Here is a 21,601-nt window from a genome sequence, read left to right on the forward strand (position 1 = left end):
AATAAAATATATTGTTTAAAAAAGAAGACAGGGCAAGTTTGGACGGGGAAATGAGTCAAGTATGGTATCATGGAGGGCAGGAAAAGAGGTCAGACTGAATTAACACTGAAAACTATTCACAGGGAAGAGCATTAAGGAGGTTGCTGGTATTCTTAGCAAAAGCAGTTCCAGTGATGAGGTTGATGGTGGTGCTGGGGATGATGGTGATGAAGATGGTGGAGGTGGATGTGGTGATGGTGGTAATGATAATGACCCACCCAGTTGCCTAAGCAAAAAAATAATAACAATAAACTAGGAGTTAACTCCTCTCTCACTTGACACTACACCCCTACCCAGTTCCAAGTCCTATAGATTCCAATTGATTCATCAATTTATGTATGCAGCAATGATATCATGGGAGGTAAAGTAGATAAGAAAACTTTATGGGTTTACATTCCAGAAGGAACACAGACCAGAAGCAAATAAATAAGATAGTCACAGATTAGGATAATACAATTACAGAAATAAATGAGGGGATTGTGGGTAATTAGGCAAGACTTCCTTTAGTAGGGTAATCAGGGAACAGCAGTCTGAAAGAAATAAGTTTGAGTTGAGACATGAAAGACAAGAAGGAGGCAAATGTGAGTATTAGGGTAAAAAGCATTCTAGGCAGTGTGAAAGCAGGTACCGAGATCCCAAGGTGTGAAAATCTTGATGTGCTCAAGGAACAGAAGAGACCACTGTGGCTGAGGTATGGGGAGCAAACGGGGAGTAATAGCAAACAAAGTTTAAGATGGAGAAGAGGTAAAATCACAGAGGGACTTACAGGCCACAGTAAGAAGTCTGCATTTTATCCCAAGTGTGATGAAGAGCCTTAGAAGGGTTATAAGCAGGGTAGTGATGAAGCATAATTTGTTTTGAATGATCACTCTGGCTGTTTAATCTAGAATGTTTTCAAACACAGTAACAAAGAAAGCAAGGAGACTTATTATATAGAAGATGTTGCAAAAGTGCATTATCTCAGCCTGGATTATTGTCCAACAGAGATCCCCATGTCCACATCTGCCTTCAATCCATAAAGCATCCAGAAAAACTCCCCCGAAAGACAGCCAATCATGTCACCACACTGCTTTAAAACCTTCAGCGTTTCAAATTTTCTCCAAACTCCTCTCCAACACAACTCAAAAAGAGAAAAGAAAAAGAGTTAGGATGTGGCTTCCTAACTTCAGAGACAAGAAAGAAATGACTGTAAGATATTTTTATGTATATTATGAATGGAATTTCTACTTGCAATTTTGCGATGCTTTAGTAATTGCTTTTTTGTGTGTATTGTTTGGATCTTGTATTTCTTGGATTGGTGTTCAAGGAACCACCACCTTCTCATGATGAACCATGAGGTAGATCAGCTTTGTGTGAATTATACGTATTTAACTACCTGGCTTCCCCACTAAAGTCTAAGTTCTGTATAGAGAAGATTGTATTAATTTTGTTCGCTGTTGTATCTCTATAAGGTAGTGCAGGTTCTGTCACTTAATAATATTTGTCTTAATAAATATTTGCTGATGGAGGAAACAACTTAGAGTCCTTTTCTTCCCAATCCTGCTGTTGGTCTGGATTGTCCCACAGGACCAAATAATATATCACCTTTACCAGACTTCGAGATTCCAATAAGATCTGCTGAATGACATCTTCAGGTGGGGTGCGGGGGAAATCTCAACATTTGCAAAAATGACTCCTCCAGAAACTTTATATACCAACACAGAGACCCTAAATTCTGCCTTACCCAGCTCAAAACCACAGGACTATTTAAGGTTTGTTTTGACTACAAAGTCACGTCCTGCTCCTCTGACAATGCTATGTAACTAAAGAGCATTCATTCCTTTCCCAGAGTCAATTGATTCTGTCATCCCAAAAGCAATCAACAATAACTAGGAAAACCTACTACTAAGGCAGGGGTAAGAGCTAGGAAAATTTCTAAGCAAATGGAATGGGGGAACTAAGACAAGAAAATTAAACAAGGCCAGACAGTTTGAGCAATTTACAGCCAGCTGGTGAGTAACAAGAATTTATCTTCCCTAACCAAGGATACTTCAGAGTAAATGGTTTATACCTCTCCTCCTTAACCAAAGAATACATAGCTTAAGTCACCCTGGCCTGGGAAATAGAGAGCAGAGACCAAATTAATGTCATTTGTTCCAGCACAACCCAAAGAAGGTGAAGTCAGGGGAACAAATACAAAAACCCCAATAGAAGCCAGACAGACTCAAGATAAAAATAAAACAGTATAGCCCTGGCTGGTGTAGCTGAGTGGATTGAGCGTGGGCCTGCAAACCAGAGAACCACAGTTTGATTCCCAGTCAGGGCACATGCCTGGGTTGCAGGCCAGTTCCCAGCAAGGGATGCACAAGAGGCAATCATACATTGATGTTTCTCTCTCTCTCTCTCTCTCTCCTTCCTTTCCTCTCTAAAGATGAATAAATAAATTCTTTTAAAAAATAAATAAATAATAAAACAGTATAGTGGACAGGAGAATATTCCCAAAACACCTCCATGTGCTCATTTTGACACAACAGCATATCAAAAATGCACCTGGTAAACTGATGAATATTCTGTTGAAACCCTCCCTTAAAATTCCCACACTAAAAAAAGAAAGATTAAAAGCCCTCAGGACAAAGTCTCAGGGCAGGCTTACTCTCAAGCACACTCTTCTCAGGCATTCACTTTTTTATTTCCTCCTAAACTCTAAGGGTCCCAGAGAGACTTGCAGTCAGGGGAGCATGGGGCAGCAACAGCTCAGCCCAGACTTACCACCTGACCTGAGTCCAGGATGTTAGAGTGCTCGGTGCCACAGGCTGTGAAAGAATTCATAAAGAGAAGAAAGTGCAGAGAGTAAAGTTTTTATTCATCCTCCAAGAGAAGAGAGGGTCTTAGTGTGGAGAGGTACTCCAGCACTGAGGGGTGAGGGCTCTGAGCTTTTACTGTTTTATAATTGGATTTTTAAAGGGTGGAGGGTTGCTGTTGTGTGGCCCCTGGGCTGTGGCAGGCTGCGGAACATAGGAGGTTTCAGTTGAGGTTGCATAAGCTCCAATGTCATCTTTTGCCTGCAGCTATGAGAGCAAGGGCAGTTATTCATGTTCTGTTCTGGCTTTCCAGTAATTTCTAGTCCTGGGGATATAAACTCTGAAGAGTAAAATGGTGATCATGTTTAACAAGGTCATAGGCCTGCTCAACAAATGGTGCTGAAACCAGAAGATCTGGCATTTGTGCTGCCTGTCACCTACCAGACCCAATAAGCAGAGAGAGGGATCAGATTTTTATGGGCACTTTATTCAGATGGCCAGCAATCTGAGAAGACAGAGGGTTTATACCCTAAAGACCATCTTACATTCCATTTTAAACCGACCCTTTTTATAAGGAGAAGAAAAAATGTAGGTAAGGGATTTTAAATTCAGAGGGAAAGTTAATCAGATGAAAGCTGCAGCATTCTTCCATCTGTTCTGGGTGGTGGACTGTCTCACCCTGGAGTACAGTGGCTCACATACCATCTTGATTGCTTGTAGTGCTTCTGAGGCACAAAGGTAGAACTGATTATGGTTTCCTGGAGTCAAGGTGGGTCATACCTTCATTTCCCAAAACAATGGCTTTATTACATAAATTGATTCCTAAGCTTATTAGCTATTACCTGAAACAAAAATTTTTCCAACATTTGAGTTCCCCATCAGTGCCACAATGGTAAATGATGCCAGCTTTATCCTTTCACAAGGCTCCTTTTTTCTCCAACATCGACATAAGCTAACAGCAGCCCCACCTAGGCTCATTCCTTTCCTATAACCCATTTCTAGGAAGCCAAAGCAGCCCCACCTGGACTCTCTCCTGTTACCTCATCTACCCTAAACCCTTCCTTTGTTTCATGTCCCCAGCCTTAATAAAGGTACTCTCAAAATCACCTGGACTCTCATTTTGAACTCTTTCCTACATGAAGTCAAGAACCCACACACTACAAGCTGGCCTGAGGCAGATCAACTCCCACTGATGCCTGTCCCGTGAAACTACAAAGGGAGCATACAAAAATAAGTGCAGAAAAGGTACAGAAAATAAATAAATAAAAAGCAGAACTATGGGTTTGATGATGAAAGATGAGAAGTTCATCTTTCTGAGAACAATTCCCTAAGTGCATAAAAAATAAACAAACAAAAAAAGCAGAACAATGAGTCTGATGGCAAAAGATGAGAAGTTCACTCTTCTGAGAACAGTTTCCTAAGTCAGTGCATAGAAAATAAACAAAAAAGCAGAACAATGAGTCTGATAGTGAAAGAAGTTCACTTTTCTGAGAACAGTTTTCTAAGTCAGCTGACCTGAGATATTTATGCTAATTCTCATGAAACTTCCTTGGGATACAAAAATTGGCTAGTTTAAAGCATAGTAGAGAGCTTTGAACGCTGGCTGGCATGGGTTATCTGTGTGCGGGAATGAGAGGGCCATCACTTCTTCCAGGTATGTGTAACTTTGACAATGACTGTACCTTAACCTACTCCTTATCAGGAGCTAATCAGTTCAACAATTAGCTGTCTTTTCTTTCTCTTTACTCTGCTTCAAACACTCCTAGTCTCTTAAATTATGGTTTCCTACCTCACCACACTATTTAAACTATGCTCCCAGATATCCCTAAAATTTTCCTTATGGTCTAATTTAATAAGTTGTTCACCTTCTTCTTTCTATACAGGTTTTGTTTTCTAATTGATAGCCTCTCCTTGATAACTTCTATGACCTAACATTGCTCTGACTCTGCATCTTGTTATTCTTTCCTCCCCCAACCTTTTCCTTTTCCTATACCAAGAATATAATTAATAACAACCAACATTTTTGAGTACTCACTATGTACCCTATATGTATTAACCCATTAATCCTCTCAATAGGCCCATGAGGCAGATACGATTATTATCCCCATCATATGGAGAAAAAACTGGGGCACAAAGAGGTTATGTTATTTGTCCAAAGTCATACACCACATAAATGGCAGAGCCAGGATTCTACCCAAGCCACCTGGCTCCAGATCTTTGCTATAATGCCAAGAAATCGTATGATCCTGTGGCTTCAACCACAATTCTTTGCAGATATTTCCCCAACTCTGAAATCCAAGCCATCCTTCTGGCTCCAGATCAAATAACTATCAATAGCCACAACACCAACCAAAGCTAACATTCATCAAGCTCCTACTTTAGACTGGCATGAAGCTAAAATCATTACCACACAGCATCTTCACATTACAGATGTGAAATTACATCATGGAAAGGCTCTAGCCTTACTTAATGTAAGTAAGTGTCTCCTGGTGTCTCCTTCCTTACAGTTATTTATTTTCAGAAGGAGTGATACACCATAAATTCTATTAAAAATAATGTAAGCTACTCAAAAGCCCACAACATGTTACATTGCAAAGGTGTCCATTATATACCTGTGAAATCAAATTAAAGTGAGAGTGTGTACAATTTAAATGAAGAAAAGCCCAAACAAGATATTTTCTGGGCAACTATAGGCAGAGATAGATCAGTTGTGAATTTTGATTATCCATGATCTCTGCCCTCGTTACTGGATGGAATAGGCAGTGGAATAAAATGAGCATTAGATCAAGAATTAGAAAGAGACTCTCATGCAAATAACATGATGATAGAGGCACCTAGCATTTATGAAAGATATCTGACAGACAGATGAATGGATAAAGAAAATATAGTATGTACATACAAATAAATATCATTCAGCCTTTAAAAAGAAGGAAGTCCTGCCATTTATGACAACATGGATGACCCTTGAGGACATTATGTCAAGTGAAATAAGCCAGACACGGAGGACAAATACCGCACTATTTCACTTATAAGAAGAATCTAAAATAGTCAAACTCATAGATGCCAAAAGTAAAATCATGATTTCCAGATGCCTGGGGAGAAGGAAATGAGAAATGGTTTTTCCATGGGTGTAAAGTTTTTGTTATACAAGATGAATAAGTTCAAGAGAGCCACTGTAAAATATAGAACCGGTAGTTAACAATGCAGTGCACTTCAAAATATGAGTATGTTAAAAGAGTAGATTTCATAGAAAAAGGTTCCTATCCAAAGAAAGAATAAAAACACAAAAGAAAACAAGGAAATGTTTGGAGGTGATATGCATTAGTATATTGATTATAGTGACAGTATTGTAACTGAGCAGGCAGGGGCCCAACCACATGTATGACCCAACGATTAATGCTGGAAGAAACAGATTTTTATTTACAATAGTCCAACCTCAGAGGGCCTGGGAACACTTCAGCTTGGAGCCCTGTTCTCCCAAGACTTCCCTTGTTCCCAAAAAAACTATAAGCCAAAAGCAAGCCCAATAGTTGCCCATTTTTTTAAATCTTAAGCCAGGTGTGCAAAGAGTTCTCCATCCGATCTTGATCAGAATCATCATCCTCTCACAGCAGTTCTCTCCTTCAGGATCTAGGGACATTATCATCAGCCTCCATGTACTAGTCCAGGAATGACTCTAGTCCTGGATTCTCCTGAGAGTCCAGATGGAGTGCAGGTCTGCAAGGCAGCCGGTCGGCGTCTTGGAAGGGAGAGTCTTCAGAGTCAGCTAGAGCAGGCACGATCAGAGCAGCTGGTGTCTCCTTCCTTACTACACCATTCTGCATATCAAGATCCTGACTACAAACTACATAGCTGACCTTCATTGCTTACTTCTCCCTCTCATTTGGCTGCTACATAATTCTTCCCTCATGGCTCTTCTACTCCTTTCTGAGCCACATAGCCAAATCCCTCACTTCAGGCAGCATGCCTCCTCTCTCTTCCTGCTCTCTTCCAAACCACATGGCAGAATCCCAGACCCCCAAAACTACACAGCTGCTGTATTGTGGCCCTCCTTCCTCACTACTCTATTTGCACACCGCATGGCCAAATTCCCTCATGGCTACCTGCCCAGAGCCCCCTACATGACCTCACTTCTGACTCTTTCCACAATGAACTACATTGCCAGTTCTCCTATATTCTTTACATTCTCTCAGCTGCCATCCCCAGTCAGGGCAAGAGTGACAGTGATCCAAGGGAACCACCTTCCTTGCTATATCAGGAGTCATGAGTCATGCTCACATTGCCCCGAGGTGGTGACATAGCTATTAAACTAGCCTTTGTTATGAAAAGTATCTTAAACCATATCATCTGCTCCCCCCATCCCCCAAACAGGGGCTAGGGGGCTTTGGGGGGCCCTCAAGCTACACTCCATTTCAGTATCATGGGCATATGGTGTATGCATAAGTCCAAACTCATGAAGATGTGTGCACTATATGTGTGATTTTTGTATATCAATTATACCTCAATAAAGCTTTTCTTAATCCTTACCCCAGGACATTTTTTTCATTGCTTTTAGAGAGGGAGGAAGGGAGAGAGTGAGAAAGAGAGAGAGAGAGAGAGAGAGAAACCATCTATGAGAGAGAATATGGATTGGCTGCCTTCTTGTACGCACCTCAACTAGGGATCAAACCCAAAACCTAGGCACGTGCCCTGACCAGGAATTAAACCTGTGACCCTTTGGTCTACAGATGATGCTCCAACCAACTGAGCCACACCAACCAGGGCACTAAAGCTCCTTAAAAAGCGGGTCCTAGTATTGGTAGGGTCTCTGTCTACCAAGTGGGGTGATGGGTGTGGGTGAGGGTGGACTAGTTTGGTGGAGAGGGGATAAACTTTGATTCCTGCACAGCCTGACTAAGTTCTCCATGTTGGGAGGAAGCTCAAACTATTCCAGGCCCTGAGACCTCATGAAGGGACAGTAATGCCCAGACAGTTTCCAACCACTCCAGCCCAGCCACTGTCTAACCACAACAATATAAGAAACTCTGACCTGGCTGGTGTAGCTCAGTGGATTGAGCATGGACCTGCAAACCAGACAATCGCGGATCGATTCCCGGTCAGGGCACATGCCTGAGTTGCAGGCCAGTTCCCTGCAGGCCAATTCCCAGCAGGGGATGCACGAAAGGCAACCATACATTGATGTTTCTCTCCCTCTCTCCTTCCCTTTTCCTCTAAAGATAAATAAATAAAATCTTAAAAAAAAAAAAAAAAAGAAAAAGAAACCCTGAGCCAGAACCACCAGCTAAGTTCTTCCCAGATTCCTGGCCCACAGAAAGCATAATAAAATGAGAAGTAATAAAATGAATGTTGTTCTTTTAAGCCGCTACATTTTGTGATGGTTAGTTTTGAAGTGGTAGATAACTGAAACACAGCCCTTGAATAACTTCTGGGACCTTTCCTCAATAGTTTCACTACTCTCCCTTCTGCTTCCCTACTCCAGGACTCTTCATTCTGCTAAGTTTGCCAGGAGTCATGGTTCAGAAAGCCAAAGGTGAGTAATCAGTGTTCAAAGCCTTACTCTTCCACCATCAGAGACCCAGAAAGGTATAGACTAAGGATGAACCTGAGGCCACCCACATCTTCCAACAGGCCAGAGAAAAGAGGCTGGTTTGGGGGACAGAAGTTGGGTAGGCTTGCTACTGTGTCATTTCTTTTTTAATGGATCATTTTATCATATTTGAATATCTTTTACTCTGTCTTTTTATTTTACTTATATTAGTGTACTTGTTTGCTTTTAGTACCTACAATGTTCCCACTGTGGACATAGAACAGTGAGTAAAACAAAGTCTCATGAAATGAGGCTAGTCAGGAGAGACAGAGCATCGTGGTCACTATTTCGTTGTGATCATACACATCAACACAAAATGAACACTATCACTTCAGGGTAGGCTTAATTCCTTGGAGATCTCATTAGATTATGATTCAGCAGGTCCAGAATGGGGTCTGAGATTCTTCATTTCTACCAAGGAGATGCATTCTGAGTAGTCAAGCTCTGCATTGTGTTCCCAGCAACCACAGCCCGTGATCCCTTTACAGCTCCCACATCTCTTCACAAGCCCCAAAGCTGGAGATATTTCCTCAGCCCTATTCTTTCCCTTCATTCTCAAGTGGCCTCAAATTGAGACATATTGTATCTTTGTCTAAATGAAGTTATACATAGGGCTACAAAGATAACATGTACTGGCAACAGAATATATCTCCCATGGTACCCTACAAATTCAAATGTTTATAATATGTACCAGAAACTTCCCAAAGCGCTTTGTATATATTAATTCACTTCTCACAATAACCCATTTTACAGATGAGAAAATTGAGGTATAGAAAGTTTAAGATACTTGTGCAAAGACACAAAGCTATTAAGTGGTAAAACCAGAATTGAACCCAGGGTCCTAAGTATTAACCAACTCATTTCCCTTTTATTAAATCTTCGGTGATCTTGAGAATAACACAATTATATTTCATTGAAAGTTTTCTGTTAAAATTAATTTGTTTAATTAGTGCCAACCCCAGTCCTATACCATGCACTCTTCTGTCACTTGGATTTGGTATCTCTAATTTTTTTCGTTTTTTTTCATTTATTTTTTATTTATTTTTTAGTTATAGTTGACATACCATGTTATATTAGTTTTAGGCATACAACTTAATTGATCACACACTTATGAAATCTCACCATTTGTGACAACATGGAGAAAGGCAAGTACCATATGTTCTCACTTACATGTGGAATCTAAAAAACAAAATAAATAGACACACATAGATACAGAGAACAAACTGATGGTGGCCACATGGGCAGGGCCTGGGGAAATGGGTGAAAAGGGGAAGGGATTACAGGTCATATAAACAGGTGCACTGGGGGAGGGGGACGTAAAGTACAGCATGAGGAATATAGTCAACAATACTGCAGTAACTACGTATAGTGTCAGGTGGGTACTAGACTTACTGGAATGATCACTTTGTAAGGTGAGTAAATAGTATCTCTAATGTTTTTACTGTGTGAGATCTCACAAAAGGAAAAAAGTGCAGGATCCCTCAGCCTCAAGAGGCATTGCTCAGAGGCAGAGCCAAATGATAACTAGAGAGTGTTTGACCCAGGTGACACCTGACCTGCCTCTCTCCTCCCCACAGGTACCTGTCCTCCGTGCCCAAAAAATGCTTTCTGTACCAATACCACGTACTGTACCTGCAATTCTGGATACATTGCTCAATCTGGGGAGAAAGATCTCAAGTATCCCTTGGATACGTGTGAAGGTAAGCACCCAGAACTACAACGTATTGGGAAGGATGTGGGGAAATTGGAACTCTCATATATTGCTGGTGGGAATGTAAAATGGCACGACCGCTTGGGAAAATAGCTCAGAAGTTCTCAGAAATTTAAGCACAGGTATCATGTGACTCACTGCACCCACAGTTGGAACTTGAAAGTAGGCAGCATAAGGGTGTGGGGAGTAACAGTAATACGCTTTGCTAATGATTATCACACTGCCTTCACGGAGAAAGAAACGTTTTCATGAAGTCAGCAAAGGGAGCTCCTCCAGAACCTAGCTAGTTCTCTTCTATACCAGGAGGATGATAATGCTGACTTCATGAGTGTGGTAGGGGGATTGAATAAGGTAACAAATGTAACAGTACTTCATGGATTATAAACCATCACATAAATGTTTCTTTTTAAGTTAAGGGGCGAGAATATGCGCTAACATCATAGCAAAGGGAGAATAAAAACTTGAGCAGAAAGTTTTCTAATTGATATGGTTCCTAAGATGCAAAATGAAGTCTCAACTCAATAATTAAAAGGTCCAACTTTATGGAAGAATAAACACTCCAGATATGAGTTACTATTGGACTGTGTCCCCCAACCCTGGTTCAAGTTCTTTCCCTGTTGGAAGCCTGCAGTCAGTCCTCTTCCCCACCTGACACTTCTACTCCTCTTTGCCCAATCTTGCTGCAGTTGGAACCCAAAAGAAAGAGGAAAAAGAAGCAGAAAAGTCTGTACTTGGCTGGTGCTATTGTTTTCGTTTAGCCTCTACATTCCTGAGATATAACACTTTGTCTCCTGAGAGCCTTTGTGGGTTCTATGAAGATAATTCCCCTCTCAACCTATCACTGCCCTGAAATTCCCTTGAAAACAGCAAGTTCCTCTCTGTACCTTCCCCATCCTGGAAGAATCCCACCCTCCCTCCAGCTTCTTCCTGCCGAAGTCTATTTGCCATTCCAGGTGACCCTCTGACACAGAACCTAAGCAACGCTGCACCAGAAATCTCTCACACCTGACCCACCTCTAGTTCTTGGGAAATATTCCCCATCTTTTCCCAATAAACTTAGGATACACAAGGAGGAGTAGAATCTCTTCTTTGCCCAATGCAAGCCAATGGCTCACCCTTTAGATTTTGGGGGAGGAAATATGCACCAATCAACTGTGTCCCCACAAAATGCAGACAATGTATAATTAGCTGAGTGAACTCCTTAAAATCTCTCTCTCTGGGAATGAGATGAAGAAAAAAGAACTTGCACGCATTTCTCCTCTTAGGTGGAAGTGGAGGGACTCGCAGCACAGTATCAGCTCTCTCCAAATGAATCTTCACTCTCTTATTTACCAGCTCTGCATCCTTTAAAACCTTGATATGAGTAAAGGATAGAACAGTCATATGACCAGATTCTAGAAACTTTCCCCTTTGCAAGTGTTAGGTGCAGGCTGGTTCCTCACTTGGAAACATGGTGTCCATTCCAATGGGTGCCAATGAGGAAACTTCTGCTTTAATAACTGGTACTATAAGTTAATGTCAACGCATTACCTCACCATGTGCTTTTTACAAGATCACTCTGCAGAGAATGACAGTGTATTTTAAAAAAACGGATCAAAGGCAATCACATGTACAAGATCTTTGGATTGAAATGCTTCTAACTGGTTCCATATAAAGAAAATGAAGTCAGTGCATCCATATCCTGGTAAATGATGGGATGTTGGGTGGAGACAGTTAGGGACCAATCTTATGAAGCCATCATCATCTTTTTTATTGAGATTCAGTTCATATACCATAAAATTCACACTTGTAAGTTACATAATTTAGTAGGTCTTATATACTCCAAAATTGTGTACCACTGCAACTATCTAATTCTTCAAGGTATATATTTAGGAGTGCAAGCAGTGAGTCACATAATAACTATGCCTAGCTTTCTGAGAACTTCTGAACTATTTTCCCAAGTAGTTGTGCCATTTTACATTCCCACCAGCAATGTATGAGAGTTCCAATTTCCCCACATCCTTCCCAATACTTTATGGTCTGCCTTTTTTAAAAATTATAGTCAATCTCATACATATGAAGTAATATCACATTGTAGTTTTGGTCTGCATGTCCCTGGTGACTAATGATGTTGAGAATATTTTCATGTGCCTCCTGTCTTCTTTACAGAAATGTCTATTAAATTATTTACCTATTTTAATTTGGCTCTTTGTATTACTTTGCTGTTGTTGAGTTTTAGTTTTTTATATATTCTTTTAAAATATATTTATTGATTATGCTATTACAGTTGTCTCATTTTTATCTCTCCTTTATTCCCCTCCACCCTGCACCCTCCCTCCCATCATCATTCCCCACCCCCCCTTAGTTTATGTCTATGGTTTGTACATATAAGTTCTTTGGTTTCTTCATTTCCTGTAGTATTCTTAACCTCTCCCTGTCTATTTTCTACCTACAATTTATGCTTCTTATTCCCTGTACCTTTTTCCCTATTCTCTTCCCTCCCCCTCCCAACTGATAACCCTCCATGGGATCTCTATTTCTGTGATTCTGTTCCTGTTCTAGTTGTTTGCTTAGTTTGTTTGTTTGCTTGCTTTTAGGTTCAGTTGTTGATAGTTGTGAGTTTGTTGTCATTTTACTGTTCATAGTTTTGATCTTCTTTTTCTTAAATAAGTCTCTTTTTGGGGGGTATCAATTTTTTAAAATTTTATTTAGTTATTTTTCAAGTACAGTTTTTTGTCTATTTCTCCCACCCCAGCCTCCCCCGCCCCATGCTCCCCACCTCCCTCCCATTTCCACCCCCCTTAGTTCTTGTCCCTGTGTCCTTCCTATTTGTTCCTCACAATCCCTCCCCTTTTTTCCCCTTAAATTCCCTTCCCTCTCCCCTCTGGTCACTGTCCCCTTGTTCTCTATTTCAGTGTCTTTGGTTTTTTTTTCTGCTTGCTTGTTTGTTTTGTTGTATAGCTTCCTGTTAAAGGTGAGATCATATGGTATTTGTCTTTCAACACCTGGCCTATTTCACTCAGCATAATGCTTTCCAGTTCCATCCATGTTGTTGCAAAGGGTAGTAGCTCCTTCTTTCTCTCTGCTGCATAGAATTCCATTGTGTATATGTACCACAATTTTTTTGATCTTTTTTTAAATTTATTGAGTTATTTTTCAAGTACAGTTTTCTTTTGTCAATTTCTCCCATCCCAACCCCCCTCCGCCCCGTCTCCCCCCCTCCCTCCCATCCCCCCCTCCCCACAGACCTCATCCCTGTGTCTTTCATACTTGTTCTTCAAAATCCCTCCTCGTTTTTCCCCTTAAATTCCCTTCCCTCTCCCCTCTGGTCGCTGCCCACTTGTTCTCTATTTTAGTGTCTTTGTTTTTATTCTATTTGCTTGTTTGTTTTGTTGTTTAGCTTCCTGTTAAAGGTGAGATCATATGGTATTTGTCCTTCAATGCCTGACCTATTTCACTCAGCATAATGCTTTCCAGTTCCATCCATGTTGTTGCAAAGGATAGTAGCTCCTTCTTTCTCTCTGCTGCATAGAATTCCATTGTGTATATGTACCACAATTTTTTGATCCATTCATTTACTGAAGGGCACCTAGGTTGCTTCCAACTCTTGGCTATTGTAAATTGTGCTGCTATGAACATTGAGGTGCATAGATTCTATGAAATTGATGTTTTAGGATTCTTAGGATATAATCCTAGCAGTGGAATTGCTGGGTCAAAAGGCAGGTCGATTTTTATTTTTCTGAGAAAATTCCATACTGTTTTCCATAATGGTTGTACCAGTCTGCATTCCCACCAACAGTGAACTAAGGACCCCTTTTCCCCACAACCTCTCCAACATTTGTTGTTTGTTGCTTTGTTTATGATAGCCATCCTGGCCAGTGTAAAGTGGTATCTCATTGTGGTTTTCATTTGCATCTTTCTGATAGCTAACGATATTGAGCATCTCTTCAGGTGTCCCTGGATGTTCTGTATGTCCTCCTTGGAGAAGTGTCTGTTCAAGTCCTTTTCCCATTTTTTAATTGGGTTGGTTGTCTTCTTAGAGTGGAGTCATGTAAGTTCTTTATATATTTTGGAGATTAAACCTTTGTCTGAGGTATCATTGGCAAATATGTTTTCCCATACAGTTGGTTGTCTTTTTAATTTAATACTGTTTTCTTTAGCCATGCAGAAGCTTTTTATTTTGATGAGATCGCATTTGTTTATTTTTTCCTTTATATTCCTCGCTCTAGGGGACATATCAGTAAAAATGTTGCTGCGTGAAATTAGATAAGTCTCTTTAACATTTCATATAATAAGGGATTGGTGATGATGAATTCCTTTAACTTGACCTTGTCTGAGAAGCACTTTATCTGCTCTTTCATTCTAAAGTATAGCTTTGCTGGATAGAGTATCTTGGATGTAGGCCCTTGCCTGTCATGAAATACTTGAGATACTTCTTTCCAGACCCTTCTTGCCTTCAAGGTTTCTTTGGAGAAATCAGCTGATAGTCTTACGGGAGCTCCTTTGTGGGTAACGGTCTCCTTTTCTCTTGCTGCTTTCAATCTTATCTTTAATCTTGGGTGATATAATTATGGTGTGCCTTGGTGTGTGCTTGCTTGAGTCCAACTTCTCTGGGACTCTCTGAGCTTCCTGGACTTCCTGGAAGTCTATTTTCTTAGCCAGATTGGGGAAGTTCTCCTTCATTATATGTTCAAATAAGTTAACAATTTCTTGCTCTCCCTCTTCTCCTTCTGGCACCCCTCTGATTCAGATGTTGGAACGTTTAAAGATGTCCTGGAAATTCTTAAGACTCTCCTTATTTTTTTTGAATTCTTGTTTCCTCATTGTTTTGGCTGAATGTTTACTTTTTCCTCAGACTCCAAATCATTTATATGAGTCCCGGTTTCCTTCCCTTCACTGTTGGTTCTCTGTATATATATATTTTTATTTCTTTTTGCATAGCCTTCACTTTTCCCTCCATTTTGTGACTATATTCAACAGTTTCTGTGAGCGTCCTGATTACCAGTGTTTTGAACTCTGCATCTGATAGGTTGGCTATCTCTTCATCACTTAGCTCTATTTTTGGAGCTTTGATCTGTTCTTTCATTTGGGCCATATTTCTTTGTCTTGGTGCACCTGTTAACACTGAAAGGGGCAGAGATTTAGTATTCGCCAGAGCAGGGCAATGGACATTGCTATGTTGTAGCACTCTATGTGGGGGATGCGTCGAGAGGGAACAATGCCACTTGCTGGGCTGTCAGCCAGGTTGCAGTCACTTTTCCCACTATGCACAAGCAAATTGCACCCTTCTGGTGCTGACTCCCAAGTGAGTGGGTTTGTGTATGTCCTAGGACCCTGTGGGCCTCTCCAGCAAACTCTCCTGTGAGGCTAGGAGTTCCTCCCACCACCACAACCCTCACAGGTTTGCAGCCAGAGGTTTTGAGGCTTTATTTCCCCACACTGGAACCCTGGGTTGTGCAGTCTGTCTCGCTCCCCAGTTGTACCTCCCAGTTTATCCACGCATAAATGTGGGGCTGCCCAGACCACCAGCTGCGGTCCCACCAACCCAGGTCCTCCAGCTGCCACGTTGCCACACATCCTCTCCACTATGGCTGCCCTTCTCTGCCCCTCGTACCAGTCTGAATGAATATTTCTTCTTTAACTCCTTGGTTGTTGGACTTCCATACAGTTCAATTTTCTGACAGTTCTGGTTACTTTTTGTTTTTAAGTTTGCTGTTGTCCTTCTTTCAGTTGTGCAAGGAAGCAAAGTGTATCTGCCTACAACTCCATCTTGGCCAGAAGTCCCATTCATAGTAATTTCTTTTTTTTTTATCTTTAAAATTTATAAACTTTATTTAACTATGTTTAGAAGAAAATGAACTTGAAAAGTAACTAAATAAAATTTAATATTTAAAAAAAATGAAATAATCTCTCATTTTTCTTCTTTTTTTAAATTTTTTATTTAGTTATTTTTCAAGTACATTTTTTGTCTATTTCTCCCATCCCAGCCCCCCCCCGCCCTGTCTCCCCCCTCTCTCCCATTCCCCCCCAGTCCTCATCCCTGTGTCTTTCATACTTGTTCCTCAAAATCCCTCCCCATTTTTCCCCTTAAATTCCCTTCTCTCTCCCCTCTGGTCACTGCCCACTTGTTCTCTATTTCAGTGTCTTTGTTTTTATTCTGTTTGCTTGTTTGTTTTATTGTTTAGCTTCCTGTCAAAGGTGAGATCATATGGTATTTGTCCTTCAATGTATGCTGAGTGAAATACGCCATTCATAGTAATTTCTTACAATCCTTTGTATTTCTGTGGTATCGGTTGTAATTTTTCCTCTTTCATTTCTGATTTTATTCATTTGGGTCTTCTCTCTTTTCTTCTTGATGAACCTGCTTAAAGGCTTGTTGATTTTGTTTATCTTTTCAAAGAACCAGCTCCTGGAGTTTTGATTCTTTGAATTGTTCTTTAAGTCTTTATGTCATTTAATTCTTCTCTGATCTTGATTATTTCTTTCCTTCTACTCACTCAGAACTCTGTTGTTCCTCCAGTTCTTGTTGGCATAGTGTTAGGTTGTTTGTTTGAAATGTTTCAATCTTTTTTAGGTAGGCCCGTATTGCTATGAACTTCCCTCTCAGGACTGCCTTTGCTGTGTCCCAAAGTTTTGAGTTGTTGTGAGATAATTTTCATTTGTTTGCAGAAACTTTTTGATTTCTTGATCTCATTATTAATCCATTCATTGTTTAATAGTTTGATATTCAGTCTCCATGAGTTTGAATGTTCTTGAGTTTTTTTTCTTGAAGATATTTTCTAGTTTCAAGCCCTGGTGGTCTGAGAAAATGTTTATTATGGTTTCAATTTTCTTGAATTTGTTGAGGCTTGTTTTGTGTCCTATCATGTGGTCTATCTTTGAAAATGTTCCATGTGCATCTGAAATGAACATATTTTTCTTCTTTGGGATGAAAGGTTATATATATATATATATATATATATGAAATCAAGATCAGGGCAGGTTATATATAATCAAGATCAGAGCATAATTAGATGACATAAAGACTTAAAGAACAATTTAAAGAATCAAAACTCCAGGAGCTGGTTCTTTAAAAAGATAAACTAAATCAACAAGCCTTTAAGCAGGCTCATCAAGAAGAAAATAGAGAGGACCCAAATGAATAAAATCAGAAATGAAAGAGGAGAAATTACAACCGATACCACAGAAATACAAAGGATTGTAAGAAATTACTATGAATAGGACTTCTGGCCAAGATGGAGGTGTAAGCAGATATACTTTGCCTCCTTGCACAACCAAAAGAAGAACATTTTTATATATAAATTTATATATATGTAACTTATTGATATAACTGATATATATATATATATATATATATATATATATATATATATCAGTTAAGTCCATTTGATCTAGTGCATCATTCAGTGTGACAATATACTTTTTGATATTTTGTTTGGAAGATCTGTCCATTGTTGACAGTGCGGTGTTAAAATCCTCTACTATAATTGTGTTGCTGTCTATATATTTCTGGAAGTCCTCTAAGAGATCCTCATATATTTGGGTGCTCCTATGTTGGGTGCATATATCTGTACAATATTTATGTCTTCTTGATGCATTCTTCCCTTGAGTATTGTGAAGTAACCTTCTGTGTCTCTTTTTATGTCCTTTGTTTTGAAGTCTGTGTTGTCTGATATAAGTATTGCCACCCTGACTTTTTTTATGTCCTGTCCATTTGCTTGGAATACTTTGTTTCCAACCTTTCACTCAGTCTGTGTAGGTCTTTTGTTCTGAGGTGGGTCTCTTGTAGGCAGCATATGTGTGTGTCATGTTTTCTTATCCATTCAGCTACTCTATATCTTTTGATTGAATCATTTAATTTATTTACATTTAAGGTTATTACTGGTAGGTACTTATTCATTTTTCCCCTTTGTACCTGTGTTTGTCTCTCTCTCTCTCAGTCTTTTTCTTTATCTTAAAGCAGTTCCTTTAGTGTGTCTTGCAATACTGGTTTGGTAGAGGTGTATTTTTTTTAGCCTTTTTTTTGTCTGGGAAACTATTTCACCTTTCTTTTTCATTGAGAGCCTTGTTGGGTAGACCAGTCTTGGTTGCAGTCCTTTACTTCTGATTACTTGGAATATCTTTTGCCATTCCCTTCTGGCTTGTAGTGTTTCTGTTGAGAAGTCAGCTGCAAGCCTTATCAGAGATCACTTGTATGTTACTTCCTGTTTCTCCCTTGCTGCCTTTAATATCCCCACTGTCTTTGAATTTTGCCATTTTAATTATGATGTGTCTTGGAGTGGGCCTACCCTTTGTTCTCAAAAAGAGGCATGGATGTATGAGGATGTGATGTTTGGAGCTGTGGCAGCCATTTTGGGACAATGAGGGAAAGCTAACAAAGGTCAAACCAAAGCTCTGCTATTATCTAGATGCTACATTAACAAACTGAGAAACTTTTTTTCTGGGTTTCTGTTATATTGAGATTTATTAATAATCCCTATTGATAAGTTACTTTTAGTCAGGGATAATATTACTTAAAGCCAGAAGCATCCTAACAGATACAAGGGTAGTGGTGGTGAGAAGGATGAGAACACTTTGAGACATATTAGATGCTCAATAAATCTCTGTCAAAAGAATGAACAAATTTCTCCTTTGCATTACAGATATTAATGAATGTAAACCACCCATTAGTGTATATTGTGGATCAAATGCTGAATGCAAGAACATCAAAGGAAGTTTCTACTGTCTCTGTGACCCTGGATATGAACTCCTCTCTGGGAATACACAGTTCATGAATGCCAATGAGAACACTTGTCAGAGTAAGAAAAATTTTGTTTTCTTGTTCTCCTTTCCATGTTGTTTTTCACTGAGTCTAACACCAGAAAAGATTTGTTTTTGTGGTGGGGACAGGACATGTTTCTATTTCCTGGAAGAAAAGGAAAGAGGAGAAAGAAGGAAATAAGGTAGTTAGAGAAATAATGTCAAGTGGCCTTTAGAGGTAGAGGTGGCAAGATGGTGAATGAGACAGGTTTCCTTGAATTGCAAAGAAGAGAAATTCACTTGGGTTATATTAAGAAGAAAAGAAAAGCTAATGATAAGGATGTGTGGATATATCTCAGAACTCAAGGACTAGAACACAGCTAGACTTCTGGAATGAAATGAAACTGAGGACTCATCACCATCAGGGTGCCCCAGTCTCTGAAACTCTTTGGTGCTGATCCTGTCTTCTCTTTCCTTGCAAACTGGCTTTCTCTGCTTCCTAGTCCATAAGACAGGATCTATGTACAACAGCTCCAAATCTTACCACTATTATTGATCCAACCACCTAAAGAGAAATCACTTGACACTCTCTTGGACCTAATTGTAAATTCTTGGAAATATACAAATTGGCCGAGTTGAAATCGTATTTCCACCCTTGGATCTGTGTCCAGGAGGAGGTGCCATGATGTTATATAGGAATGACCACTCTCATGCAAACTATGTAGACAGGGGAAAGTCAATACCCAAGAAACGTGGGACTTGGCAGACTAATCTATGAGGTTTGGTGACATTTGGAATGACTAGAGAGAGAATCTTTAAAGCTTAATTCTAAGAAGCTGATTAGTAGAATAACAGTAATACATGTATTAACAGCTAAATGTCTGTTTCATTTATACTATGTATCAGGTGATACACTCAGTGCTTTATATGCATCATTTTTTTTAATAATCATATGAGTTAGGCACTTATATTACAGGTCAAGAAACTGAGGCATACAAAAGTTAAGTAATTTGTCTAAGGTCAGCCAGCTAAGAAGCAGGTCTGCCTGTATTGAGAGTCCCTCGGCCACTTGCTGCATGGTAACATGAGTCTCAGGGAAGCCAAAAAAGGGACAAGGCACCCTTTTTTCTGGTGCAAAATAATAATGGTAATGTTATGTCTCTTCATCAGTTAAGATCCAGGTTGCAAAACCAAAACCACACTAGGTCTTTCACACATAAAGGATTTTATAGAGAGAATTAGTACTGGTGAAAACAGGGCTGAGAAGTCAAAAGGAGGTTATGGGGACAACCTAGAGATTAGCAATAGCAGAAATATGCTGCCATCCTAGACCTAAAGGGACAGGGGAGGAAGTGGTATTTCTAGGGCTCAAGACTTGAGTACATCTAATGAGGTAGAAACTTGAAAGAGATAATGCAACAAATGCTGGAGCTACCACAGCAGCAGAAAGGGGAGGAAATTCCCTGGCTTCTCCCTTTCTCCCCTCTCCAGTATTCCATCAGTAGTTCCTATTGGCTGAACACACCAGGAAACCACAGGGCAAGAGATCCTGGCAAACGGAATTCTTTATGAAACAGAACAGAGCATGGGAAAATTAGGACCTGAGGAAAGATTAGCAGCTGTTGGGCAATCAATGTTTTCCAAGAATATGAAGTCTTTTCCTTACAAATAAGTTAAGGAGGGAGCCTGGTGAGACTTACTATAGAGATAGTTCATTTCAAACTGAGTTGTTTTAGTATGGCCAGTGGGTCTTAGTCAATGAGATAGTGGAGGGATCACTCCCTTCTTTCCAAGCTTTCTTTTAAAAAATGAAATTTACCAAAAAAATGAAATTTACCTATGACTCTCAGTTTTTAACTCCATGTTTTAAAATTTGTTCCATTCCATTTTTTGCTTCATTATGTAGACTCTCAATTTTTATTTTCATTGTTGAGATTTGTGGTCACTGGGTCCATATCTGAGCCAAGGTTTATAGTTGATGGCTCCAGTTCAAGGGTGGAGAAAACATAATTGGTCACATTATGAGAGAAGCTGGCCGAAGCATGTCTCAAAGTGTTCTCATCCTTCTCACCACCACTAATCCATTAGGATGCTTCTGGCTTTAAGTAATATTATCCCTGACTAAAAGTAACTTATCAATAGGGATTATTAATAAATCTCAATATAACAAAAATCCAGAAAAAGAGTTTCTCAGTTTGTTAATGTAGCATCTAGATAATAGCAGAGCTTTGGTTTGACTTTTGTTAGTTTTCCCTCATTGTCCCAAAATGGCTGCCACAGCTCCAAACATCACATCCTCGTACATCCATGCCTCTTTTTGAAAACAAAGGGTAGGAGACTGGTACTCCTCAGCCTCTCTTTCTTTTCACCATAAAGAAAAATTTTCCTAAGAAGCCTCCCTGCAGAGTTATCTTTGTTTGGCTAGGCCTGGGTCAAATTCTTATCTGTAAACAAGTTCCTAAAGTAACAGAATGAGATCTCAGAGCTTGACCCTGATATTAGGGTCAGTTTCAACTTCACCCACCTGAATAAAATAGCTGTTCTGATAGCAAGGAAGAAAAGGGGCATGGTTGCTGGGTAGGAACTCTTCACAGTGTGACATGACCTCTAACTTTCAGATCCCTTTAATGGTGCATCTAAACCAACATTAGGTTTGGAATTCCTGGAAAACCAACAATTCCTGGAATTGATCATGGGAAAGAGAAAACTTCTTTTGTAAAGTCTCATAGATAATCTTGAGAGAAGAAAACAGTATATATCTCTGGA

The 21,601-nt window shown here is 39.8% G+C and overlaps 1 protein-coding gene across 1 annotated transcript in view; it reads left to right on the plus strand.

The window, feature by feature from the left end:
• Positions 1 to 4,382: 4,382 nt before the first annotated feature.
• ADGRE3 (adhesion G protein-coupled receptor E3) overlaps positions 4,383 to 21,601 on the plus strand; it is a 66,305-nt gene continuing 49,086 nt past the window's right edge. Inside the window, exons 1-4 of the mRNA XM_037145846.2 lie at positions 4,383 to 4,473; positions 8,299 to 8,349; positions 9,984 to 10,106; positions 18,739 to 18,894. Of these exons, the coding sequence (XP_037001741.2) occupies positions 4,428 to 4,473; positions 8,299 to 8,349; positions 9,984 to 10,106; positions 18,739 to 18,894 (376 nt within the window). The 5' untranslated portion in view covers positions 4,383 to 4,427. The remainder of the gene's footprint in view (positions 4,474 to 8,298; positions 8,350 to 9,983; positions 10,107 to 18,738; positions 18,895 to 21,601) is intronic.

This window comes from Artibeus jamaicensis, unplaced genomic scaffold (assembly GCF_021234435.1).
Source record: "Artibeus jamaicensis isolate MK-2021 breed Jamaican fruit bat unplaced genomic scaffold, CSHL_Jam_final contig_3290, whole genome shotgun sequence".
Taxonomy (NCBI): domain Eukaryota; kingdom Metazoa; phylum Chordata; class Mammalia; order Chiroptera; family Phyllostomidae; genus Artibeus; species Artibeus jamaicensis.